Below are 24,341 nucleotides of genomic sequence, written 5' to 3' on the forward strand. Positions count from 1 at the left end.
CAAGCAGAAGACTCCATTTTTCTGTACCACAAAGAGGTGTCTTCCTGGCGAAGTTTATATCATTGTTTACCCACTGGGCACAAACGTCAATTCAACGTCTATTCCATGTTGGCTCAACGTCATTTGTTTGAAAAGACGTGGAAACAACGTTGATTCGACCATTGTGTGCCCATTGGGTAATGATTATAGAGGACAATATGATTCCCCTCTAAAGTGAGGAATGTATGTCCTGTATGTATTTTCCACACACTAGTGATCCAATGTGTTCCTTATTCAGCCAATAACACTGTTTTCCAAGGCTGTTTTGTGGATAACCAACATTCACTATGTATGACATGATATCCATGCAGTGAACCCATCCACTCAGAACTGTACTGTTTCAACAATGAGAGAAAGAAATGTACTTTCAAAGATACACTGAATGATATACAGTGGGGAGAACAAGTATTTGATACACTGCCGATTTTGCAGGTTTTCCTACTTACAAAGCATGTAAAGGTCTGTCATTTTTATCATAGGTACACTTCAACTGTGAGAGACGGAATCTAAAACAAAAATCCAGAAAATCACATTGTATGATTTTTAAGTAATTAATTTGCATTTTATTGCATGACATAAGTATTTGATCACCTACCAATCAGTAAGAATTCCGGCTCTCACAGACCTGTTAGTTTTTCTTTAAGAAGCCCTCCTGTTCTCCACTCATTACCTGTATTAACTGCACCTGTTTGAACTCGTTACCTGTATAAAAGACACCTGTCCACACACTCAATCAAACAGACTCCAACCTCTCCACAATGGCCAAGACCAGAGAGCTGTGTAAGGACATCAGGGATAAATTGTAGACCTGTACAAGGCTGGGATGGGCTACAGGACAATAGCCAAGCAGCTTGGTGAGAAGGCAACAACTGTTGGCACAATTATTAGAAAATGGAAGAAGTTCAAGATGACGGTCAATCACCCTCGGTCTGGGGCTCCATGCAAGATCTCACCTCGTGGGGCATCAATGATCATGAGGAATGTGAGGGATCAGCCCAGAACTACACGGCAGGACCTGGTCAATGACCTGAAGAGAGCTGGGACCACAGTCTCAAAGAAAACCATTAGTAACACACTACGCCGTCATGGATTAAAATCCTGCAGCGCACGCAAGGTCCCCCTGCTCAAGCCAGCGCATGTCCAGGCCCGTCTGAAGTTTGCCAATGACCATCTGGATGATCCAGAGGAGGAATGGGAGAAGGTCATGTGGTCTGATGAGACAAAAATAGAGCTTTTTGCTCTAAACTCCACTCGCCGTGTTTGGAGGAATAGAAGGATGAGTACAACCCCAAGAACACCATCCCAACCGTGAAGCATGGAGGTGGAAACATCATTCTTTGGGGATGCTTTTCTGCAAAGGGGACAGGACGACTGCACCGTATTGAGGGGAGGATGGATGGGGCCATGTATCGCGAGATCTTGACCAACAACCTCCTTCCCTCAGTAAGAGCATTGAAGATGGGTCGTGGCTGGGTCTTCCAGCATGACAACGACCCGAAACACACAGCCAGGGCAACTAAGGAGTGGCTCCGTAAGAAGCATCTCAAGGTCCTGGAGTGGCCTAGCCAGTCTCCAGACCTGAACCCAATAGAAAATCTTTGGAGGGAGCTGAAAGTCCGTATTGCCCAGCGACAGCCCCGAAACCTGAAGGATCTTCAGAAGGTCTGTATGGAGGAGTGGGCCAAAATCCCTGCTGCAGTGTGTGCAAACCTGGTCAAGAACTACAGGAAACGTATGATCTCTGTAATTGCAAACTAAGGTTTCTGTACCAAATATTCAGTTCTGCTTTTCTGATGTATCAAATACTTATGTCATGCAATAAAATGCAAATTAATTACTTAAAAATCATACAATGTGATTTTCTGGATTTTTGTTTTAGATTCCTTCTCTCACAGTTGAAGTGTACCTATGATAAAAATTACAGACCTCTACATGCTTTGTAAGTAGGAAAACCTGCAAAATTGTCAGTGTATAAAATACTTGTTCTCCCCACTGTATCTGCTTGCAATAAGAGAGCTGGGAGTGTATTATGTATCTCGTTTATCCCCATGATAAACTAGCCTGTCACTGACCTACAGATCTCCATGCCAACTTAACTGCAACTTGTACCATTGAAACACATTGATTGGTAACATTTTACTTGACACCCAGTGTCGTAACATTTTATGACACCGTAATAACCATGTCATATTATCATAACAGCTGACATAACTTGTCATAATATGGTGATAAGACTGTCATGACCCATATATTTACACCTGTTGTGACATATATTGTGTTAATTTATAGCTGGTTATGACACCTTATGAATGTCTGGCAACCCAAAGGTTGTGTGTTCGAATCTCATCACGGACGACTTTAGCATGTTGGCTAATTAGCAACGTTGCAACTACTTACTACTATGTAGCTACTTTGCAACTACTTAGCATGTTAGCTAACCATTCCCCTAACCCTAACCTTAACCCTTTAACCTAACTCCTACCTTAACACCTAGAGCTACCTACCATTAGCGTTAGCCACCTAGTTAATGTGAGCTACAACAAATTGCAATTCATAACATATCATATGAATTGTAATTCGTAACATATACGGAATGGAAGATGAGATCCACAAATTAATACATATCATACTAAATGTAATATACCATACTAAATGTAATATATCATACTAAATGTAATATACCATACTAAATGTAATATACCATACTAAATGTGATATACCATACTAAATGTAATATATCATACTAAATGTAATATACCATACTAAATGTGATATACCATACTAAATGTAATATATCATACTAAATGTAATATATCATACTAAATGTAATATACCATACTAAATGTAATATACCATACTAAATGTAATATACCATACTAAATGTAATATACCATACTAAATGTAATATACCATACTAAATGTAATATATCATACTAAATGTAATATACCATACTAAATGTAATATACCGTACTAAATGTAATATACCATACTAAATGTAATATATCATACTAAATGGAGTGTCTCGGATTTACATACAGAATTATAAGAAATGCTCTGAGACCACGTTTCAAAAAAATACATGGGGTAATTTAACGGTTCCTTCTCCTCTTTTGCTAGCTTCGCTGCAAATTACAAGCAGCTAGTCTGATTGAATTACACCTACAGTGGGATATGTGCTGACAGTCAGACTCTGGGGTCAAATTGAGTGTGTGAATTACATAAACAACTGCTCAACACACATTTGAACATTATTCGGAGCCCAATGTCACTTAAGCAGATGTACCCAAGATTCCACAAACGAAGCATTATTAGGCCCAGAGAAAGAGAGAGACTATAATACGTATTTTTGTTCACCATGCATTATAGGTGTCCTGTAAACTCTCTGGTGGTGTCCACCACACCCTCCCCACCTACCAGTTGGTTTGATAGTGCTGTGCATAGCTCTTTAGTTAATGGCTACCATCATGTTAATTGGGACCATTTATCTTATTTTGTCTCTGGACAAAAGCATGTCTGCAATTTATCATCTACCCTCCCCTCTCTTCTTATATGCAGAGGTAGAACTTTCCAAACTTTTGGCATGTGATCAGCATACTGTTCTATGCAATGAACGCTTACAATTCTTCATTACACATCCCATGTTGAATCTGATCAATGTTATTGCCTTTCATATTAGATGTTATGTTATGTTATCTCTTATGTCTAGAGACATACACATCATTTTGGAAGTCTATTCATCATGAAGACTATTTTGGCTACTTTGAGTTATTAATGTTAATGTATGAATGGCAAAAGAATTGCTTAATATCTACAATCTTATCGATATATATGCCCCACCCAATCGGTAGGCTAAAATGTGATTATCCAATACTGCATTTTTGGGAATAGGACCCACAGCCACTGTGGTTCATAATTGACCGCCCAGAGAGCCCGATAAACCCCCTGCTGCTGGTCCTCCCTTCGACTGTGGGTTCGTATCCCTTTACCATGTTTTGACAAGCCGCGGTGGGTATCCATCAAGAGAGCCCGACCAACCCACTCGGTTTAGCGACAGTATTCGTTTCACTCTAGCCTTTATTTTATGTCTTCTTTCTACCTCTCTGCGCTGATGGCGAGCAAGCGGGCGAATACGGTACAGCGAGGGTGCGCACGAGAAGACAAACCATAGACGGCGAGTGGAAGACACGATGTGTTGATGGGATTGAACTGCAAGCTGCGCTATATCTCTTGGATGGTTGTTTTTTAGCCTCCATTCTACGGATTTTTTGGAAGCTGAAACAAATTATTGCGTGTATGCGACACGGTCTTCGTTCACCTTCGCTGTGTGGGTTGTGTGCTGCGGTTTCAGATATGATGAGAGACTGAAGAACGTGCAGATTTCTAACGGACGGTGGCGGCATGAATAAATATACGTGTTCATACAGCAGCAGCATCCGCCTACCTTACAGGATACAAAACCAGATGCTTGTTCTTGTGATTCTTCGGTTTTACAGATCATTCTGTGACCTGAAACGGGGACCGCTATGAACGGACCTGCTGATAAAGACGCTCTACGCATGCTTTTACCATCCGGTGATGTATTTTTCAATGATTGTCACGCCTCGGAATAATGAAGATAAGATCAACTTTACTTTGGCTTTGTGATGGGTGCATTTTATGATCAATAGGCTACGTAAAGTAACGCAACATCTGTGTAATTTTAGCGTAGACTCCGGCATTTTTCGTTATTTCACATCCATAGATTTAGTGCGGATTACGCAAACACAGTGGCATTTATTGTAAACCTGTCTCTTTCTTTGTGAATGTGAGATATTGAAAAAGAGAACAACATCAAATGCATGTGCTATGACTGTCATAACCAATACATGCTAATGTAAGGTGCACATTATTGATCTCATTGCCAAACGTGATTGCTAAATTTGAAAGGTAACCTTTACCTATGCAGGTCCAATCGATTGCACGATAAGGAGAGTTGTGGCAATCAGTTTGTCACAGGGGTGTGTTTTTCAGCCCGTCATATCAACTTTTACACATGCAACAAGACACATAGGGACATTTTCCAGTGGAGAGGGTGTGAAAGTGAGGTTTTGTACAACCATTGTAACCTATAGCCTACTGCTGAATAAGTTAAGGCAATCATAAAGAAAAACTGATTCAATGGTTTTCCGAAAGTTGCCCGGTGTGTCAGCATCGGGCATGGGTCTTCGCCTATCCCAGAAATTCGTGTTTCTACTTTTTCTCTCGGGCTTGGTAACTCTGTGTTTCGGGGCCTTATTCTTCTTACCTGACTCTGTCCGTTTGAAACGTATTTTTCTCTCAAAGACGGAGAGCCAACCAGTAACGGTTGGATCTGAGAATGATGTAAGGGAGCATCTTAAGAAGGGAGCAAAGGACCCAGAACATCTCCGGGGCATCACCTCAGCCAAAGGGGAGACAAGCACAAAACTCAAAGCCTTGAGCCGCAAGCCCGCTGTCACCAATGAGGCTAAAACGGATAAGAAAGACGCTGGCGGGGAAGCGTTGGAGGACATGACGCTGTCGAGGTCTAAAACGGACTCGGCTTCTAAGGATGAGAAAGTGACCTCGTCTTCTAACCAGGGTGCCAACACGGATACTTCTTTCGATTACAACAAGTTTAAAAAATGTCTGCTAAAGCCGCCCTTGGGGATCGAACATGGCAAGCCGAGCGACCCTCAGACCCTTCAGCGTCGGGAGAAAGTCAAGGAGGTAAGATGATAAGCAGTCAGTGTAATACAGTTATCTACACAACAGCTGGGGGATCCCAGTCCTAAACTGTCAAGGCATTGCAGACCAATTGTCACAATAAGAAATGCCACTGCAATGTAATATACAAGTCATCAACATGTGCATAATTAAGCATCAAGCTGCCTTTGAAAAGGGGGGTTTTGATGTGGCCACTGGCCAGAAGGAGGGTTCACCTCCCAATAATATGGAAAAGATGGTCCAAACATGCTCTCTGTGATCTCTGATAAGCTTTTAGGCTAGACATCTTACAGTCACACAAATTGTTAGTGACTGCAAAATGATATGCATAATTGTTAGTGCATAACACAATGGTTGTAGATATGAGGCATTGAGTATAATGAAGATGATTTTATGGGCAAACACACACACAGCACTGTCTGCACACACACTACTATTATGTTTGCATAACCAACTTGCTCTGGGCAGACTGCTACAGGACTACCTCCAGGGGTATGGCAGCAACCTGCTGTTGTTCAGCTCTGGGAAGTCCAGTAATACCTGAGAGGGAGAGCGTATGTCTGTACTGTATCACACATCCTCACTGACTCAGGGCAGAGGAGACAGGGGAGAGGGCAGAGTAGACAGGGGAGAGGGCAGAGGAGACAGGGGAGAGGGCAGAGGAGACAGGGGAGAGGGCAGAGGAGACAGGGGAGAGGGCAGAGGAGACAGGGGAGAGGGCAGAGGAGGCAGGGGAGAGGGCAGAGGAGACAGGGGAGAGAGCAGAGGAGACAGGGGAGAGAGCAGAGGAGACAGGGGATAGTGTTGGGACAAACAGGAAGTGGATGACTTTGGGACATTGCATGTGACAGGGATGTGGCATGTTGTCATTTGGTCATGTGGTTAAGTGATAACCAACAGTTCCACACCATGGTCACTGACCTGTTTGTCCTAGTATTGAATCAGCAGGGAAAGTCCTGACTTATTTCGACAGCTTTGATAGCAGAAAGTGAATGTCAATGTGACATTTTACTATTATATTTTGCTGAGGTAGGCAAGGTTTCTGCCTGAAGGTCATTGAGTATAGGCCTACTAACCTAGAAGAAAGGGATTTCCACTGCATCCTCCCAAACATTTGTGTCCCCTCTAGTCTAGTGTATGTTTCAGTTGCACAGTCTTGAATGAAGCACTGAATTAAACATTTCCCCCCCCAAAAACACAGTGCTTTAGAAAAGCATAGAGGTTAACAACTATCTGGCTGGCTCTAGTGCCAGGCTATCTACAGTATAGCGTTGTGCATGGGTCCCCAATTACATTCAGCCGTGGGCCGATTTTTCCTTGAGCTGATGGTCGTTGGGCCGGAACGTAGTTATAAATAATTTGTACAGTGCAAATTGACTCCAAGAATCCCAAACAGACATAGTATTTGACAAAAACAGAATCGTTTCAAACCTTGGTTACGTTGGGATATGATCACATATGCCTCTCTATTTATGCGTGGGAGTACTTGGGAACAGATTTCCTAAATTAAAATCACGTTGAGCTGATTGTGTGGTGATTTTACAGTCTTTTATGTCTGACAGCGTGCCTCCTATTGGGGAACCCTGGGGTGGTATCTGTTCTTGCTGTTTCCCATTGTTACGTGAGATTCCACAGTTTCAGCCCATTCTGGCAGAGTTCCAGAACCATCGTCTCTATTCCTGGTCCTTCGCATTCACAATGCCCAATCCCACGGCCCGTGTCCCAAATGGCACCCTGTTCCCTACATAGTGCACTACTTTTGGCCAGAGACCTATGGGTCCTGGTCAAAAGTAGTGCACCATATAGGGAATAGGGTGGCATTTCAGACGCAGGCCGTGCCTGGGGTTTGTCGGGGTTCCTAGTCATAGAGATGTAAGATAAGCACAAAAACAACATGCATCCAAACCCTTAATAGTCCGGGCATTTATGAAGTATGATGAAGAATGAGCTGTAGCAAATTGTCCCCACGGGCTATGTTGAGTTGCTGTCTGATTGTGCTGTGGCGGACATTGCAACAGCAGGGCCACAAACACTTGATATTAGAGGGGAAAATAACTAGCAACATTGCAACAGCAGGGCCACAAACACTTGATATTAGAGGGGAAAATAACTAGCAACATTGCAACAGCAGGGCCACACACTTGATTTTAGAGGGGAAAATAACTAGCAACATTGCAACAGCAGGGCTACAAACACTTGATATTAGAGGGGAAAATAACTAGCAACATTGCAACAGCACGGCCACAAACACTTGATATTAGAGGGGAAAATAACTAGCAACATTGCAACAGCAGGGCCACAAACACTTGATATTAGAGGGGAAAATAACTAGCAACATTGCAACAGCAGGGCCACAAACACTTGATATTAGAGGGGAAAATAACTAGCAACATTGCAACAGCAGGGCTACAAACACTTGACATTTGAGGGGTTAATAACTTGCTGAGGCAGCGAGAGGGTTGCCTTGTGATCTTATCATCAGCCCAAACCAACAGGTTTGCCCGCTCAGCTCATGTCGTATCAAATGTGAATGGGCTTCAGTTTCCCAACAAAATGCAGAGGCGGTAAGTGCCCCCCCCCCCCCCCCCCCAACCACCAAGAGAGGGTGGCACAGGATGGCACAGGAGACAATGGCAGGTACATGTTCGAGGGCTCCTTCCTGGCCAGAACTGACATGATGCCTCTAAACAAAGCCAATTGTTCAGGTGTGTGTGTGCGTGCGGGCATGTTTGTGTTTGGACAGACAGCCCAGCAAGCCTATCCTCCTTTGCTAGTCCTCATCAGGTGGAAATGGCCTCCATTTGGACATTTCTCCCACTGTATTCTTCTAACTACCTAATATTCTGCCTCATTGGGATCCTGCATGGCTTTGGTGCTGCCTCATTGGCTCTTGAAGAGCTGATATCAGGTAGGGGGCTATTGGCAGATTACCCCAAGTCTGTTCTAGTCATTGCTGAATCAACAGGAAGTTGACCTCTTCTCTTTTAAATTGTTCACATCTTCCTTACTTTACCTTCAGACAAGGTTATTAGTCAGTGTAGAAAAGCGCAGTGTAGTTATGGTGCAGGGGGCTGCTGCGGCGCTATGTCAGAACAAACACAATCGTCAGAGCAAACAGAACGTCTGACATGAATCGAGGAATACACACACACACACACACACACACACACACACACACACACACACACACACACACACACACACACACACACACACACACACACACACACACACACACACACACACACACACACACACACACACACACACCTCTTTATCTGTCTTATCTTACTGTCTGCACAGCAAACACACACCAAACATGAAGCAGCTCTTTTTAAAAATGTCTCCCTCCCAAAGATTTGCTCTCTTCTCTCTGTATATTTTTCTAGAGCTGGATGTGTCGGCACAGGCAAATACAGGCAGGGAATGTGCATATGCTGAATGTACGACTGCAACGTGAGGACACAATGAATGTGTGTGTGTGTGTGTGTGTGTGTGTGATATTTGTATGGGGACACCGTAACACAGTGAAGGGGATCAGCGTCACTGCTTGCTGTTCAGAGTACTGCAGCGGAGGGACAGACACATTGCAGGCTTTCTGTGGCAGAGTGCCTCCCTATGTTGCGATAAGGCTACAGTCCCCCAGGGCTGTGTGTGTGTGTGTGTGTGTGTGTGTGTGTGTGTGTGTGTGTGTGTGTGTGTGTGTGTGTGTGTGTGTGTGTGTGTGTGTGTGTGTGTGTGTGTGTGTGTGTGTGTGTGTGTGTGTGTGTGTGTGCGTGCGTGCGCCCATACTCGTGCATGTGGGTGCGTATCTCTGCTTGTGTTTTGACCATGTTGGTTGTCATTTGAATAAGATGTTCGGTAATTGTGTTCTGAAGTCTACCCACAACTGTCAAAACAAACTGAAAATCCAAACACCAAACATCTGCTTTGTCAGACTTGTCTGAGACGACAGATCATTTAAGGCCAAATTAGTTGTCCTTTTCCGAATGAGAACTCACTCCGAGTGAGTACTTTTGAGGTTATTCTTAAAATATTCCCACAACCAGTGGAACACCATGGTGAACCACAAGCAAATTGTACCTCATAAAACATATTGTTTTGTTGTCTCTCACTTCCACCACTGTAGAGTTAATCAGTCTCCCACCCCCTCACAACCCCCCAAAGAACTTCTGAAAATATGTCGACTGTCTATCTTCTGAAAACCCCTATGAGTTGTGAAAAAGAAATGGGTGACTGGCTGAATTAGAAGCTCCTGTTAAAAATAGGAGCTTCTATAGGAGCTGCTGTCCTCCAACCAGCTGTGGGCGGTGACCTCCCTCAACCTCCTCTTCCTGTTTCCAGCTAAGGGCCAGGTGCACGAGGGGACTTCACCCTGGCCTGGGAAATTACCGCTTACCGAGTGGGGCCATGACCCCTGTTGGAATAGTTTCGAAATCCATCCTTCGTTGTTACCTTCCTTGTTTCCTTCTTGGTTTCCTTTCTCGTTTCCTTGGAAGTAAGCACAGGTCTATAATTGATTGGATAGGTATAGCCTAATAAGCAATGTTACCATCCTATATTGCTTTCACCAATCCAACCAATCAGATTTGAGATGACTTCAAGGAAGGTTGGAAAGGAAGGATGCGTTTTTTTTCTCCCTCCCTGCGGGTCTCTGCGGGGGTGGAGGAGCGGGAAATGTTTGTGTTTCGTCACTGGCTCCGTGGAAGAAGTGCAAATGTCAGACGCTGGGGTTTGTTATGTGAGCCCGTTGTTTTCTCTGGCCCGCGCATGTGGAGGAGTCTGCAGCTGAGCCCGTTGTGTATTGGAATATTGCGCAAGTCGATGGCAGCTGAGCGTGATATTACAGACACGTCAATGCAATACACACTCTGTTTGTGTAGGCCCATGCACAGACAAAGAAACATTTCTGTGCCTGAAGCAGAGTACAGTCACGGTGGTTTGAGTCGATTTAAGTCGAACAATGTCAGGTGATGCGCATCCCCACAGAAAAGAGCCCGGGACAAAAATGAGTGAAGCGAGAGAACAGGAGAGGGGAAAGGAAGGATGGCATTGGAGAGGAGCTGTTAGCTTGCATCCTTTTTGCAATGAAGGCAGTTTTTCCCCGCTCCCTTTGTACAGAGGGCACTAGCTCCAGGGCAAGTCTCTGTAGGGGCATGCTTTTCAAGAGGTATGTGAGTGTGTTTCCCTCTTAAATAGAGTCACAAGGCCTAGATTACCTTGCCTTTGTGTGCGTGTGTGCGTGTGTGTGTGTGTGTGTGTGTGTTGGGAGCCAGGAAGGAAGCTTCCTCTCTGGAAGGAAAATATTATGTTACAGCACATCTTGAATGCCTTAGTCTCGTTAAGCCGACCCTAGGCAACAGTGACTAGGGTCTGGTTTCAATGATGGACTGTGTTGGCATAGAGCAGGTGTTCCCAAACTGTGGTACGCGTGCCGTCGTGGGTACGCCAAATAAAAATGTGATTCACATTTTTAAAGATGGATAAATAAAGAGCAAAATTATTATTATATTGTTATTTGTGCCCTGGTCCTATAAGAGCTCTTTGTCACTTCCCACAAGCCGGGTTGTGACAAAAACAGTCATTCTTATGTTTAATAAATGTATCGTATAGTGTGTGTGTGGCAAAAAAAAAACATTTGAGAGTGCGCTGACCCTGGTGCTAGAGGGGGACTATAAAATGTTTGGGAACCACTGGCATAGAGGAACTACATCACTGCCTAGGTTACTACTTTATCGGCTTGAATAAAATACTACATCGTAGCTAGCAAGATGGAGACCATTGAGGTACATTTTTTTGATTGCGTTTTGGAAATGTGGCTAGTTTGCATCAACTACCTTCACTAAAACCACTGCAAAGGTTTTGACTGCAAAGAATGATTTTGAATCGCGATGTTCTGGCATGTCTGCCTTGTGATTTGTCGGGAGAGTTGTCTGTCTGAAAAGGACCCACCTCGGAAAACAACCCCCCCCCCCCCCCCTATTGAAGTTGCCAAAAGAGTCTGCAATTGAAACCAGACCCTAGTCACTGTTTCCTAGGGTCAGGGTTTCGACTAATTCTGCCTGGCCTCTCTTCCAGGAAAGGCACTTTGAGGCTATCATCGGTGCCTCACTGTTTAAGGGAGAGAGTAGCCCACTACTTCATAAACACCAAGTGAATGAGGACCTATTTATTACGCAACTTATTTTCTCTCAATTCAGGGAGAGGTTTTTTGAGCTCTGAGTGTGTGTGTTGTGGTGTGTGTATTTGTATTAGAGAGTCGTTTAGCTCACATTGGAGTTAAAAGGACTGAGAGGGGCCTGAGAGTCCAGAAGTCACATACAGCTAGATGTAGAAAAAAGGGATTTGCTGACGTGGCTGACTTGACCATTTGACTTTCTACAGATGTGTTGCCAAATTACACAGAAACAGTTTTCTGTGGAACATGCTACATTTGGAGCTGCCCCCTCCCGCCCCCTCCTCGTCCGGTAATCAGTTTGTTTGTTGTACTTTTCACATGCACCCCTACTTGTTTACCGTAGCCTGTGTGCTGTGTCACTTTCCAGTAAAAGCAACCTGGTCTTACAGTTCACTCACAGTGTTGGCCTTGTTTTTGGGGCCACAGGAGCACAGAGGGGTACACGGATTTAGGATTTTACGTTTTGGAAATTACGTTGAAGTTGGAGTAAAAAACCTTTTTGCGTTTTTTTTTTAGTTCTTTAGACTTCTATTTGACTATTCCTTATTCCCATAAAAAAAACATTGTAATCTCTCTCTCTCCCGCTCTCATATCTGTCTCTCCCAGGCCTATGGCTTCGCTCTCTTCCCTCTCCAGGCAGAGACTCGTCCACGTTGCACACTAACGCGGAAAAGACTAAAGAGCACATCTCCCTCCCCTCTGTGTCATTAGCTGCACCCTGTCGCTGCTATCGCTGACATTATTAGCTGCATAGACACCAGAGGGGGCGAGAGTGAAAGAGAGAGAGTGAGAGAGAAAGAGAGAGAGAGTGAGAGAGGGGGAGAGAGAGATCGGGAGGAAGTGAGACAAAGCAATTGACGTTTCCCTCCCACTGTGTTGTCAAGGACTGGTTCCTGAGTGAGATGAAAGATGGAGACAGACAGAGTCATACAGTACATGGGATTCTGCCTCTGTGTGTGCTCATACTCGTACAGTTCAACTGTCATGCCACACTGCACATGCTTTCTGACCGGTCAGTTCTCACACACGTGTATGCGTGAGTGTGTGAGGGCAAGAACAATACCCAGGCCCTGTTTGCCGCAGGCGGAGTTGACATCTCTACTAGGTGCCAAATGAGACTGCTTTCTTTTAGTCTTCATCTTTCTTTTATTTTTTTAAATGTACCTTTATTTTAACTAGGCAAGTCAGTTAAGAACAAATTCTTATTTACAATGATGGCCAAGGAACAGTGGGATAACTGCCTTTTTCAGGGGCTGAATGACAGATTTTTACCTTGTCAGCTCGGGGATTCAATCCAGCAACCTTTCGGTTACTGGCCTAATGCTTTAACCACTGGGCTACCTGCCGTACAGGCTATATTCTCCTCCCTCCCCCTGTAAATGCCAGAAAGGGAAATGAAGAGAGGGAGAGAATGAGTGTTAAGTGGCCCAGTCTTAACCTGCGGCCCCATCCCCAGCTTTTATTCCTGTCTAATTGGTCAGAAACAAGATGTGTGTAAATCTGGCACATCTCCGAACAGCGCAGGTCAAAAAGGAGACACTAGAGAGGGCCAGGCTCGCCGGTCCCCATAACTCTCTCTCACTCTCCCTTCCTGCTCGTCCTCTCCCTGTCTCTCTCTTTCCCTCTCTCCCCTGTCCTCTTACCATGTCTCTCTTTTTTGGGTCTTTAGCTCTGTCACAGCGACCGTTCTGCCACTACAATGGACAACAACTAGGCTAAACTTCTGTTCCCTGATATTTTCAATGGGTCTGCCGTCTACGCCATATGTTATTACGGTAGCAAGTCATATTCTAGAAATCATTCATCCATACAGCTCAAGCATCTTGCCCAAGGACACACAAAAACACTTTCACGTCAGAGTAGAAGCTGTATTCCTATTGAATACGCCTATTCTCTTAGAAACCTGGTCTGTGAGTGAATCAGGTTATAGGGCCTCTATGGGGAAATACAGTATGCAGTGCTGTGGGGACAATACTAGCTTCTTAGAGCTACAGTGTCTTCTGTCTTGATCTCCAATTCTACATCGTGTGAAACGGTTCCATTAACTAGGAACAAGGAAATGGATAGCGCCAGTCCACCCGAGCGTTTCCGGAGCGATTTTCACCTCGGTCAACATTGGTTGGAAATTAGCCCTTTAATTAACTGGCCACTTAGAAGGCCGTTGTGGCCAGATGAGGTTATATTTGTTAATTATAATCACAATTAAGCTCTTAATCAAACAGAGGTAATGTTACTCTGTTACTCATTAGGGACCATAGCACAGATTCCCCTTTCTTCCGTTGAGTTTGCATGACTGGCTCGGGAAAGGCAATTTCCAATTCTCTGTCTACTGTGTCCATCGAAAAAGAAAACAAACAAGAAATAAACACCCTCGATAAGCGACTAACAATTGTTTATGTGTGTGTGTGTGTGTGTGTTCGAGCCAGATTGCGGATCATTAATTACACTCTAAGTGTATGTGACAAGGGGCTGAACTTCGGTTCTCTAACATCAATGGAAGGGAAGGATTCTGAGAAACTAACATTTTATTAGCTGGGGTTATTCACGGGGAGGTTTGCATCTTTGCAGGTTTTTGGCTCCCGAGTGCGCAGCGGTCTAAGGCACTGCATCTCAGTGCTAGAGGTGTCACTACAGACACCCTGGTTTGAATCCAGACTGTATCACAACCGGCTGTGATTGGGAGTCCCATTGGGCGGCGCACAATTGGCCCAGCGTTGTCCGGGTTTGGCCGGTGTAGGCCGTCATTGTACATAAGGATTTGTTCTCAACTGACTTGCCTAGTTAAATAAATGTTCAAATAAACAATCTACTACAACTACAACCCCCCTCGGCAATGGTGGTGTCTTCTCGCCTTGTTTATCTTGACTGGAGAGAGAAAATAAGAAGGTCTGCCGTGAACAAACTAGGTGAGAAATGCAGCTGTGAATCGCTCGTAATGAAAAACAAAGTCTTCTGATGCCTTGGAGGCTCAGTGGAGTCAGCTGAGTAGATCAGTGGTGGTGATATCTGTGAGTAACAGAGGCGTAGTAGGACTCTGTGTGTAGCCGGTATGTTCAGTGCTGGAGTTCGTTAGCTGTTTCGGGAAGAACCCTAAACCACAAGGCCTCAAGTGTTTATGCAGTTTCGGCAGAAGAGGCAAGGTATGTGGGTAATGAGGAGATCGTGAAACTGATAAGAATCGCAGGGAAATTATTAAGCTACAGCGATCCCACACACTCCAAATCCGTGTCGCTCAATCGCCTTCCGTACTTCAGCATGGTACGCCGTGATGCAAATGATTACGCAAGGTTTCACGGCGGCTGTTGTGTCCTCATGGTTCCATCACCTGTTGCCTGTTTCTGCCGCTGTGTTAACCGAAGAGCCTTGCTGAAAGGCCTTTACACTGTTGTGTATGTCACTGACACGACTATCCTAGAGAAATATGACGTTTTAAATGTCATACGTTTGTTAATATGGGTGATTGTTAGTAGGACAATTGATGGCTACAGTCATCAAACTATTAGCAGTAGTTTAAAGGATAATCTATGCACATTAATGTTATAAACGATTTGTTCTATTTAATGCTTTCACATCAATTCAAGGAAATTTATCGCGATATGGATTTGGTCCATATCGCCCAGCTCTAGTGTATATGGGGCTGTGGTTTGATCACATGTTCTATGGTGAAACTCCTGGAGGTGAAGGGACAGTCTTGAAAACAGGAAGGGTGTGTATGTACATATTGTGGTTGTGTGTGAAACAGTTACAACTCATGGCCCTTACCCCCTTCCTCTCTTGCAAAACCGTATTCAAACTTTTGAGCTCTCGCATTCAGAACAAGACAAAACACCTCATTGAGCCGCGCAAATGATCTAGTTAGAGTTGCTTCTCTCCCCATCATGAAAACTGCATCTATCTTCGGGAGCTCTTTTGGCCCGCTCTTTGAGTGAAACTCTGCTGAGCTACAGCAAATCTCTCCCTGAAGATCTGACTCCAGACCAGACTGGAGGATGGCTCATCCATAGAAATAGAATGACTAGAATAGAGCTGATTCACTTCTAATCTAATGATGACGGTGCAGATTTAACTTTCAATGATCTATCACAGACTTCAAAGTCAAAGCTTTTCTCCATCTGTAACTACAACCCGGATTCACTTTCACCACCTGTCATTTGCAATGCCAATTGACTGAGTATTGAAATGGCATTGTGTCAGTATCTCAGTATCTCGGCCTGCGTACTATTATGGCTTACATTGCCTCTAAGTAGTTTAATGAAGTTTTCCAAATAGTTGGTCGTGACACATTGGTGGTTCGATGGTTAACCAGTCTGTCTTGCGTCACATCTAAAGACTGGGTTGTGGCAGTAGACATAGTTTGGTTTATTTTGTTAGAGCCGAGCAACATCTGAAAGGCTTTAAGTGGGTCACAGTGCCAAAAAGCTTTGCAAACTAATGGTCTGAAATGTTAGGCTTGATGCCAATCCTTAGTTACAAGCCTGCAGAGACACGATGAGAATATTCTAAGTATGAAAACCAATCACCTGCGGACTGTCTAATATTCAAGTCTTACAGTTAAGGTCCGAAGTTTACATACACTGAGGTTGGAGTCATTAAAACCACACATTTCTTGTGAACAAACTATAGTTTTAGCAAGTCGGTTAGGTCATCTACTTTGTGCATGACACAAGTAATTTTTCCAACAATTGTTTACAGACAGATTATTTCACTAATAATTCACTGTATCACAATTCCAGTTGGTCAGAAGTTTACATACACTAAGTTGACTGTGCCTTTAAACAGCTTGGAAAAATTCCAGAAAATGATGTCATGGCTTTAGAAGCTTCTGATAGGCTAATTGACATAATTTGAGTCAATTGGAGGTGTACCTGTGGATGTATTTCAAGGCCTACCTTCAAACTCAGTGCTTCTTTGCTTGACATCATTGGAAAATCAAAAGAAATCAGCCAAGACCTCAGAAAAGAATTGTAGACCTCCACAAGTCTAGTAGTATTGCACAAACAATAGTACGCAAGTATAAACACCATGGGACTACGCAGCCGTCATACCGCTCAGGAAGGAGACGCGTTCTATCTCCTAGAGATGAACGTACTTTGGTGCAAAAAGTGCAAATCAATCCCAGAACAACAGCAAAGGACCTTGTGAAGATGCTGGAGGAAACAGGTACAAAAGTATCTATATCCACAGTAAAATTTGTCCTATATCGACATAATCTTAACGGCCAGTCAGCAAGGAAGAAGCCACTGCTCCAAAACCGCCATAAAAAAGACAGACTACGGTTTGCAACTGCACACGGGGACAAAGATCATACTTTTTGGAGAAATGTCCTCTGGTCTGATGAAACAAAAATAGAACTGCTTGGCCATAATGACCATCGTTATGTTTGGAGGGAAAAGGGGGAGGCTTGCAAGCCAAAGAACACCCATCACAACCGTGAAGCACGGGGGTGGCAGCATCATGTTGTGGGGGTGCTTTGCTGCAGACTGGTGCACTTCACAAAATAGATGGCATCATGGAGAGAGGAAAATGATGTGAATATATTGAAGCAACATCTCATCTGGAAGTTAAAGCTTGGTCGCAAATGGGTCTTCCAAATGGACAATGACCCCAAGCATACTTCCAAAGTTGTGGCAAAATGGCTTAAGGACAACAAAGTCAAGGATTTGGAGTGGCCATCACAAAGCCCTGACCTCAATCCTATAGAACATTTGTGGGCAGAACTGAAAAAACATGTGCGAGCATGGAGGCCTACAAACCTGATTCAGTTACACCAGGTCTGTCAGGAGGAATGGGCCAAAATTCACCCAACTTATTGTGGGAAGCTTGCGGAAGGCTACGCAAAACGTTTGACCCAAGTTAAACAATTTAAAGGCAATGCTACCAAATACTAATTGAGTGTATGTAAACTTCTGACCCACTGGGAATGTGATGAAATAAATAACATTTGAAATAAATCATTCTCTCTATTATTATTCTGACATTTCACATTCTTACAATAAAGTGGTGATCCTAACTGACCTAAGACAGATAATTTCTTACTAGGATTAAATGTCAGGAATTGTGAAAAACTGAGTTCAAATGTATTTGTCTAAGGTGTATGTAAACTTCCGACTTCAACTGTATATGATCCTTGGGCCCGTCTAGCTTTGGCAGATGGAACATTTTTAAGTGTAGGCTACAGGCAAATGAGGAGCACAATTGTACTGTAATTCTATAGAGTCTGCTTGTTTTTTGGGAGAAAATAAAGAGAAAAAGAGTGAAACTGTGGCAGGAACTTTGACTTTGTTTTTCCCCCAGTAAAACGAGATGGATGCTCGCGATTCATTCGGTGTTGACCATTAGCCAACGAGCCGAGCACAGCACAATCAAGCTTAAAGTGTCAGCTAGGGAGGGAGTAGAGAGAGAGAGAAAGAGGGAGAGAGAATGATAGAGAGAGGGAGAGAGAGTAGAGAGCTGGCGCTTGAGAGAGGGGAAAGAGGAAGAGAAGAACAGGGAGTGAGTAAAGAGGGGGACGAGAAAGAGAGAGAGAATTTTCACTTGCACACTCTCCCTCTCTCTCTGGAGTGAGTCTGGGAGTCTCGGAGTCTGGGAGGCTGGGAGGCGGGTAATATATCAGTTGGCTTCAATCACACTGATTCTGTCTGTCTCAGTTGGGGTCAGCACTGGCCCTGGCTGGATCCGTTAAAGGCTGCTTCCCCGGGGGAGTCTGAGGAGTGCTTCCTTCACAGGGGGTCGTCTGAGGCTCTGCTGGCTGTGGAAGCAATGAGATTCCAGGTGCTAGATCCAAAGCATTGGTATTTTCTCCAATGTCACGCCAGGTCACTTAGTGGTGATTCTGACATCCACACTGCCCTCGACCCTACTGACTGCAAATGGTTGAGGAAGATTGCACTGTGTGTGTGTGTCTGTATAGGAAAGTCTGGCATGACTGAGCTAGACTTACGGACAATACTGAAACGGATGCTTTCCGGATTCATAAAGAGGACTGCACGTCTGTGCTGTAAGTCTTCATAGTCTTAACGCATGCTCTCCGATACAGTTGAAATGGCATGCGGCTCTCACATAAGACATAAGCTGTAATTGATTTCGTTCATATTCCATTAGACCCCAGAATCTCACTGTCAGACTCTCCCTCTGCAGATGCAATTAAATCAGACGAGGAGACATTTTCAAAGGGAAGGAAGATAGCGAAAGGACACTGGAGAATAATGGTAAAATAATCTGTGTTAGATTAGAATCCGAGTTAGATTAGGAAATGGACATTCGAGTCACACTGAACGTATCCAGGTGTCAGAAAGGAACAGTATTGTGACAGATATAGATTGAATGTGTATGGCAGGAACGTTCTTTGTGTCAGTAGAATGGGAACCACAGTGTGTATGTCTTCTAACCCTATGGTTCTCCAAATCCCAACTAATGCACTTTTCCAACATACTGTCAGTTAATAACCGCAAGGGCTCAGTCCTAAATTTCTCTCTCCGAAGGGACTGTGTGTGTGTGTGTGTGTGTGTGTGTGTGTGTGTGTGTGTGTGTGTGTGTGTGTGTGTGTGTGTGTGTGTGTGTGTGTGTGTGTGTGTGTGTGTGTGTGTGTGTGTGTGTGTGTGTGTGTGTGTGTGTGTGTGTGTGTGTGTGTGTGCGTGCGTGCGTGCGTGCGTGCGTGCGAGGCCAGCTCCCAATGGGCACACACAGAGCTGTCCGACACCCATAACTTTCCCTCCACTTCTTTTATTTGCTATTGGTGTTTCTGTGCTCTACTCTGTGTTCCAAACGTCGTCTCAGGGCAATTCGTATTATTCTGTAGGTAAATCTGTGGCACTCCATTTAGTATGATATGCTACATTACGTTAGGTTACATTATGAATGGGATAGTGGTCGAACGTTAGAATAAATATTAGGCTGACATAATTTATCATGCTTCTTGGAGAAATTATAGTATTGCACGTCTTTATCTGAGACGAGGTTGCTTGTTACGTCGTAACAGTAAAAGAGAATTATGGGGAGAACTTACGTTGGCGGTTAGGGGAACTAACAACAAAAGTTAGGAGAGCTAAAACGACAAAGGTTAGTTGAATTTTACGTAGCAGGTTAGGTGAATTGGGTTAAGTATAGAATAAGGTTTAGGGGAAATGTGAGCTAAAATGCTACAGTTGTCCCCGACGGGACTCGAACATGCAACCTTTGGATTGCTAGACTGTCTGCTAGACTGTCTTACGCCCACCAATCCTCCCGTGACCAACCTCTGTACTATAGTTTCTGTCTCAAGTAACTATACCATAAGCAGGTATCATACGTCTTGGAATTGCTCAGATACACATCAAGTATATTGCGTATGGCTCTGAGGCCAGGCTGCTGTTCCAAACTAAACCAAACTATGAGAGTGTTGTACAAAAGTTCCAAAGACACACCAGAGACTGAGCCAGACCAGAGGAAGATCAATGGTCATTTTAATGATGTTTATCTCCCTCTCTCTCTCTCTTCTTCCCTCCTCTCTCAGTGTGTGGGCTCCTGTTTGTGCTTGGGTCTCTTTGTGGGAGTGTTTGTCTATTAGCGTTTTGAAGTATTTGAGTAAAAAAGTATGGATTGGGACAGATAGTTGGCGATGGGGGGGATTTGTTGTGGAAGGGTGATACTGAGAGAAAACAGATAGAGTCCATTTCATTTGAAAGCTTTCTAGTTTCTCCGCTGTCGAAGATTAGTACTATTTATTGTCCCGGCTAGTGGCGTATTGCATGGCTATTTTTCAATAATTATGATTAACATTGTTATCACGTCACATTCTTGGCCACAGCCGTGCATTCACTGTAATGCGTCGTCTCGTTGCACTGGCCCATTTCCAAAAAGAGTCTAAAAATGGGGTCTGGGATGGGGAAACATATTTGCGCAAAGCTTGGTATTTACAGAGGCCTGCGGGTGGTGGGAGTGTATGTGTGTGTTTGTGTGTGGTGCTGCATTATTTTGCAACTCTGTCTGTCTAATAACCTGAGCACCGTTGGGTTCCAAGTAAACGTCTGAAACCAGAAACCGCGCGGTCATCACACACCGCAGGGGTTGTGACTGAAGGCCTCATTTATTTTTTGGGAGGTCAAATGCTAACGTTAACAGAGCATAAAACCCTCAACCAAGACGAATAAATTGCCATCGTTAAGCATAGGTTGCCACGAAGATGTCACGATGACAAGATTATCAGTGTAGTTGTTGTTGCCATGGTGAGGGATGGCTCTGTCACGGCTGTGTGAAATGGTGTCTTTTTAAGGAGTGTCATTATCCGCGAGGCTATCTCATCAGCTAGCTCAATCCCATCAGCCTCTCTGCCTCTACCTGACAGAATGTGCACCATTTGTAGTTGGCCATTTTTACAGAGCTGTCCAACTAAGTGACCCTCTTCTCAGAAACTTCTGTAGGAAATAACTTGCAACAACTTTTGAAAAACGTCATCCAACAATGTTTTGCAGGCTTGTACTTGGCGATATCGTCTATTACCATAGAATAAGAGGATATATACGGAGAATGCACACTTCGTGTGTGTGTGTGTGTGTGTGTATGTCAAATGTCTACACAGTATGTTCACCCAGAATGCACAGTACTGTATGTACAGTCAGGTGGGGTCTCATCTTCTCTGGAGGTTAAGAGATTCATCTACCCCTTCCTGTACCAGCGGCTCCTCTGACTTCATTTGCTCTGTGAACTCATGAATAGTTCATTGTGAGTGTGAGTAAAGCGGAGAGCTCTGGCTTTAGGCCACGTCTTCCTCTCCTCATCTCTCCCATCCTTGTGCATCTCTCCCATCCTTGTGCATCTCTCCCATCCTTGTGCATCTCTCCCATCCTTGTGCATCTCTCCCATCCTTGTGCATCTCTCCCATCCTTGTGGATCTCTCCCATCCTTGTGCATCTCTCCCATCCTTGTGCATCTCTCCCATCCTTGTGCATCTCTCCCATCCTTGTGCATCTCTCCCTTTGTCCCTTTACTGCTAAATAGTAATTTCCCCTCCTCTCTCCCTACCTCCCTCCTAGACTCCCTCCCTCTGCTGGGCAGTGGTAGAAAAAGTACCCAACTATCATACTTGAGTAAAAGTAAAAGATACCTTAATAGAAAATGACTCAAGTAAAAGTCCCCCAGTAAAATTCTACTTGAGCAAAAGTATAAAAGTATTTGGTTTAAAATATACTTAAGTATCGAAAGTAAAAGTATAAATCATTTCAAATTCCTTATATTAAGCAAACCAGATGGCACCATTTTTATTTATTTTATTTACGGAAAGCCACGGGCCCACTCCAACATCCAACATTCATTTACAAATGAAGCATGTGTGTTTAGTGAGTCCGCCAGATCAGAGGCAGTAGTGTACTTTTTGGTACACTACTGTACTTTTGGGTGTCAAGTAAAAAGTACAATATTTTCTTAAGGAATGTAGTGAAGTAAAAGTAAAAGTAGTCAAAAATATAAATTGTAAAGTAAAGTACAGATACCCCAAAAAACTACTTAAATAGTACTTTAAAGTATCTTTTACTTTACACCACTGCCGCTGGGACAGCTTGCTGTTCAGACTACCTGACTGTACTGGATGTACCAGTTCCCCCAGAGCACTGACGTGTCACTAGGTTGCCTTTGAAGGAATGAGAGAGGGATGAGATTCTCTCTTCTTACACTTCTGCCTTCTCACAGCACTACCTGATGAAATACACACACACACACACACACACACACACACACACACACACACACACACACACACACACACACACACACACACACACACACACACACACACACACACACACACACACACACCTAGAGGGACTCACTGTAATCGTTGCGATAATGCAGTGCACTCTCTCATAAGTGCGTCTTTCGACCAAGTCAATTCCCACTGATGATGATGACCCAGGCTATGATTATTCTCATGGCCTCTGATGGCATAATGATGGCTGTAGCAGGCTGTTTTGATGTTTCATATCGACAGGAGATGACGGGATAGCCTAGCTTGGTGTACGCCTCAGGGCCCAATCTCTCTGTATATACCATCCTTGTGTGGATCAACTGTTTGTTTAATAACTCACCTTTTGTCTCTGGAAGGTCTTGTAAAGTTCAAGACCAAGGGCATTTGAGGCCCTGATACTTTTTAAGGCACTTTGCTCTTGAGGAATGTGCCCTTGCCCTGACACAATAGTAGTCTGCGGACTTTGCCTTTGGCCTTGATGAATGGTTATTGAAACAGTAGTGGTTGTTCCCTATAGAGATTGTTTGAATTGGAGAGAACGTCTTCATTAGTAGAGAGGCAGGAGGGTCTAGTGGGCGGACCGGCTGTCGTAGGGCCCTGTTACCACGGGGGGGCGGGGGTCGAGCTCGTCCTATAAGGGTCACGCACCAGCGCCGAGCAGCCAATGGCACGGTGGCAACTCAGAAGGGTTTGACAAGAGTTCATCCGACCCATATTTCTCGTGTGCCAGCTGGCACCATTATGTCCATGAACATGGCTGTGTTGCGATGGAACCGCTCCCCGTTTCCCACCGTTATTGAATTCCCAGCGTGTCCCTAGAGTGTCTTAAACCCTCGCCGTGTCAGTCTGTCCCCTAACTTTCACCCCCCCCCTCTCTCCCTCAACCCCTTCTCTCTCTCACCCTTCCCTCCCTCACACCCTTCCCCTGACTCCCCCTCCGGTTAGAGGATGCAGCAGAATCAGCCCTTTTTATTCCACTTAACATTTGAACACGGTGCTTAATGCACCATCCCCTCAGGGTACCTGCAGTCTACTGACATGCATTAGCATAAACAGGGGGGGTTCTTCTACAGTAAATGCTCTAAACAGCCAGAACAGGCAGCCTTTTGAATCGTCTTTAATGGGGTGAGTGGCTCTCAACTCTCATGTGATTGCAGGGTGATTTATTGTGCACCACACTCAGTTTATATACCTATACTACATAGTACATACATATAAAAGTACTCATGGGCATGCAAGCACACACACATGTACATTTTATATAGGGCTGCATTTTATATAGGCCTACCACACACACACACACACACACACACACACACACACACACACACACACACACACACACACACACACACACACACACACACACACACACACACACACACACACACACACACACACACACACACACACACACACCTCGTCCCAAAGCTTTTGTTTGGAACGCATTAAGGGGAAGCAGTTTTCCCAGTCTTTCTCTCCCTTCGCCTCACCTCCAGGCACTGCTGTGGAAGATGTGGAGGTGTAATTAGTAGTGTGGCAAGAGCGGATTTACATCCCGCTGTGTCCTCTCTCAGATCTCATCTCCTACTGTAATTTTCAGTAGGTGTCGCTGGCTAATTTCCATAAGCTATAGAGACATCAATGAGCTGGGCTAGGCTATGAAGACTCAAACTAGCCCT

The 24,341-nt window shown here is 44.3% G+C and overlaps 1 protein-coding gene across 2 annotated transcripts in view; it reads left to right on the forward strand.

The window, feature by feature from the left end:
• The first annotated feature begins 4,003 nt into the window (after window positions 1–4,003).
• Window positions 4,004–24,341, forward strand: part of LOC139573860 (mannosyl-oligosaccharide 1,2-alpha-mannosidase IA-like) — a 216,271-nt gene continuing 195,933 nt past the window's right edge. The window contains exon 1 of one of the 2 annotated variants that reach the window (XM_071397788.1): window positions 4,004–5,767. In XM_071397788.1, coding sequence (XP_071253889.1) covers window positions 5,198–5,767 — 570 coding nt within the window. In that variant the 5' untranslated portion in view covers window positions 4,004–5,197. The remainder of the gene's footprint in view (window positions 5,768–24,341) is intronic. The other variant, XM_071397789.1, reaches the window with a different exon arrangement.

The sequence above is a fragment of the Salvelinus alpinus genome, chromosome 4 (assembly GCF_045679555.1).
Source record: "Salvelinus alpinus chromosome 4, SLU_Salpinus.1, whole genome shotgun sequence".
In the NCBI taxonomy this organism is placed as follows: Eukaryota; Metazoa; Chordata; class Actinopteri; order Salmoniformes; family Salmonidae; genus Salvelinus; species Salvelinus alpinus.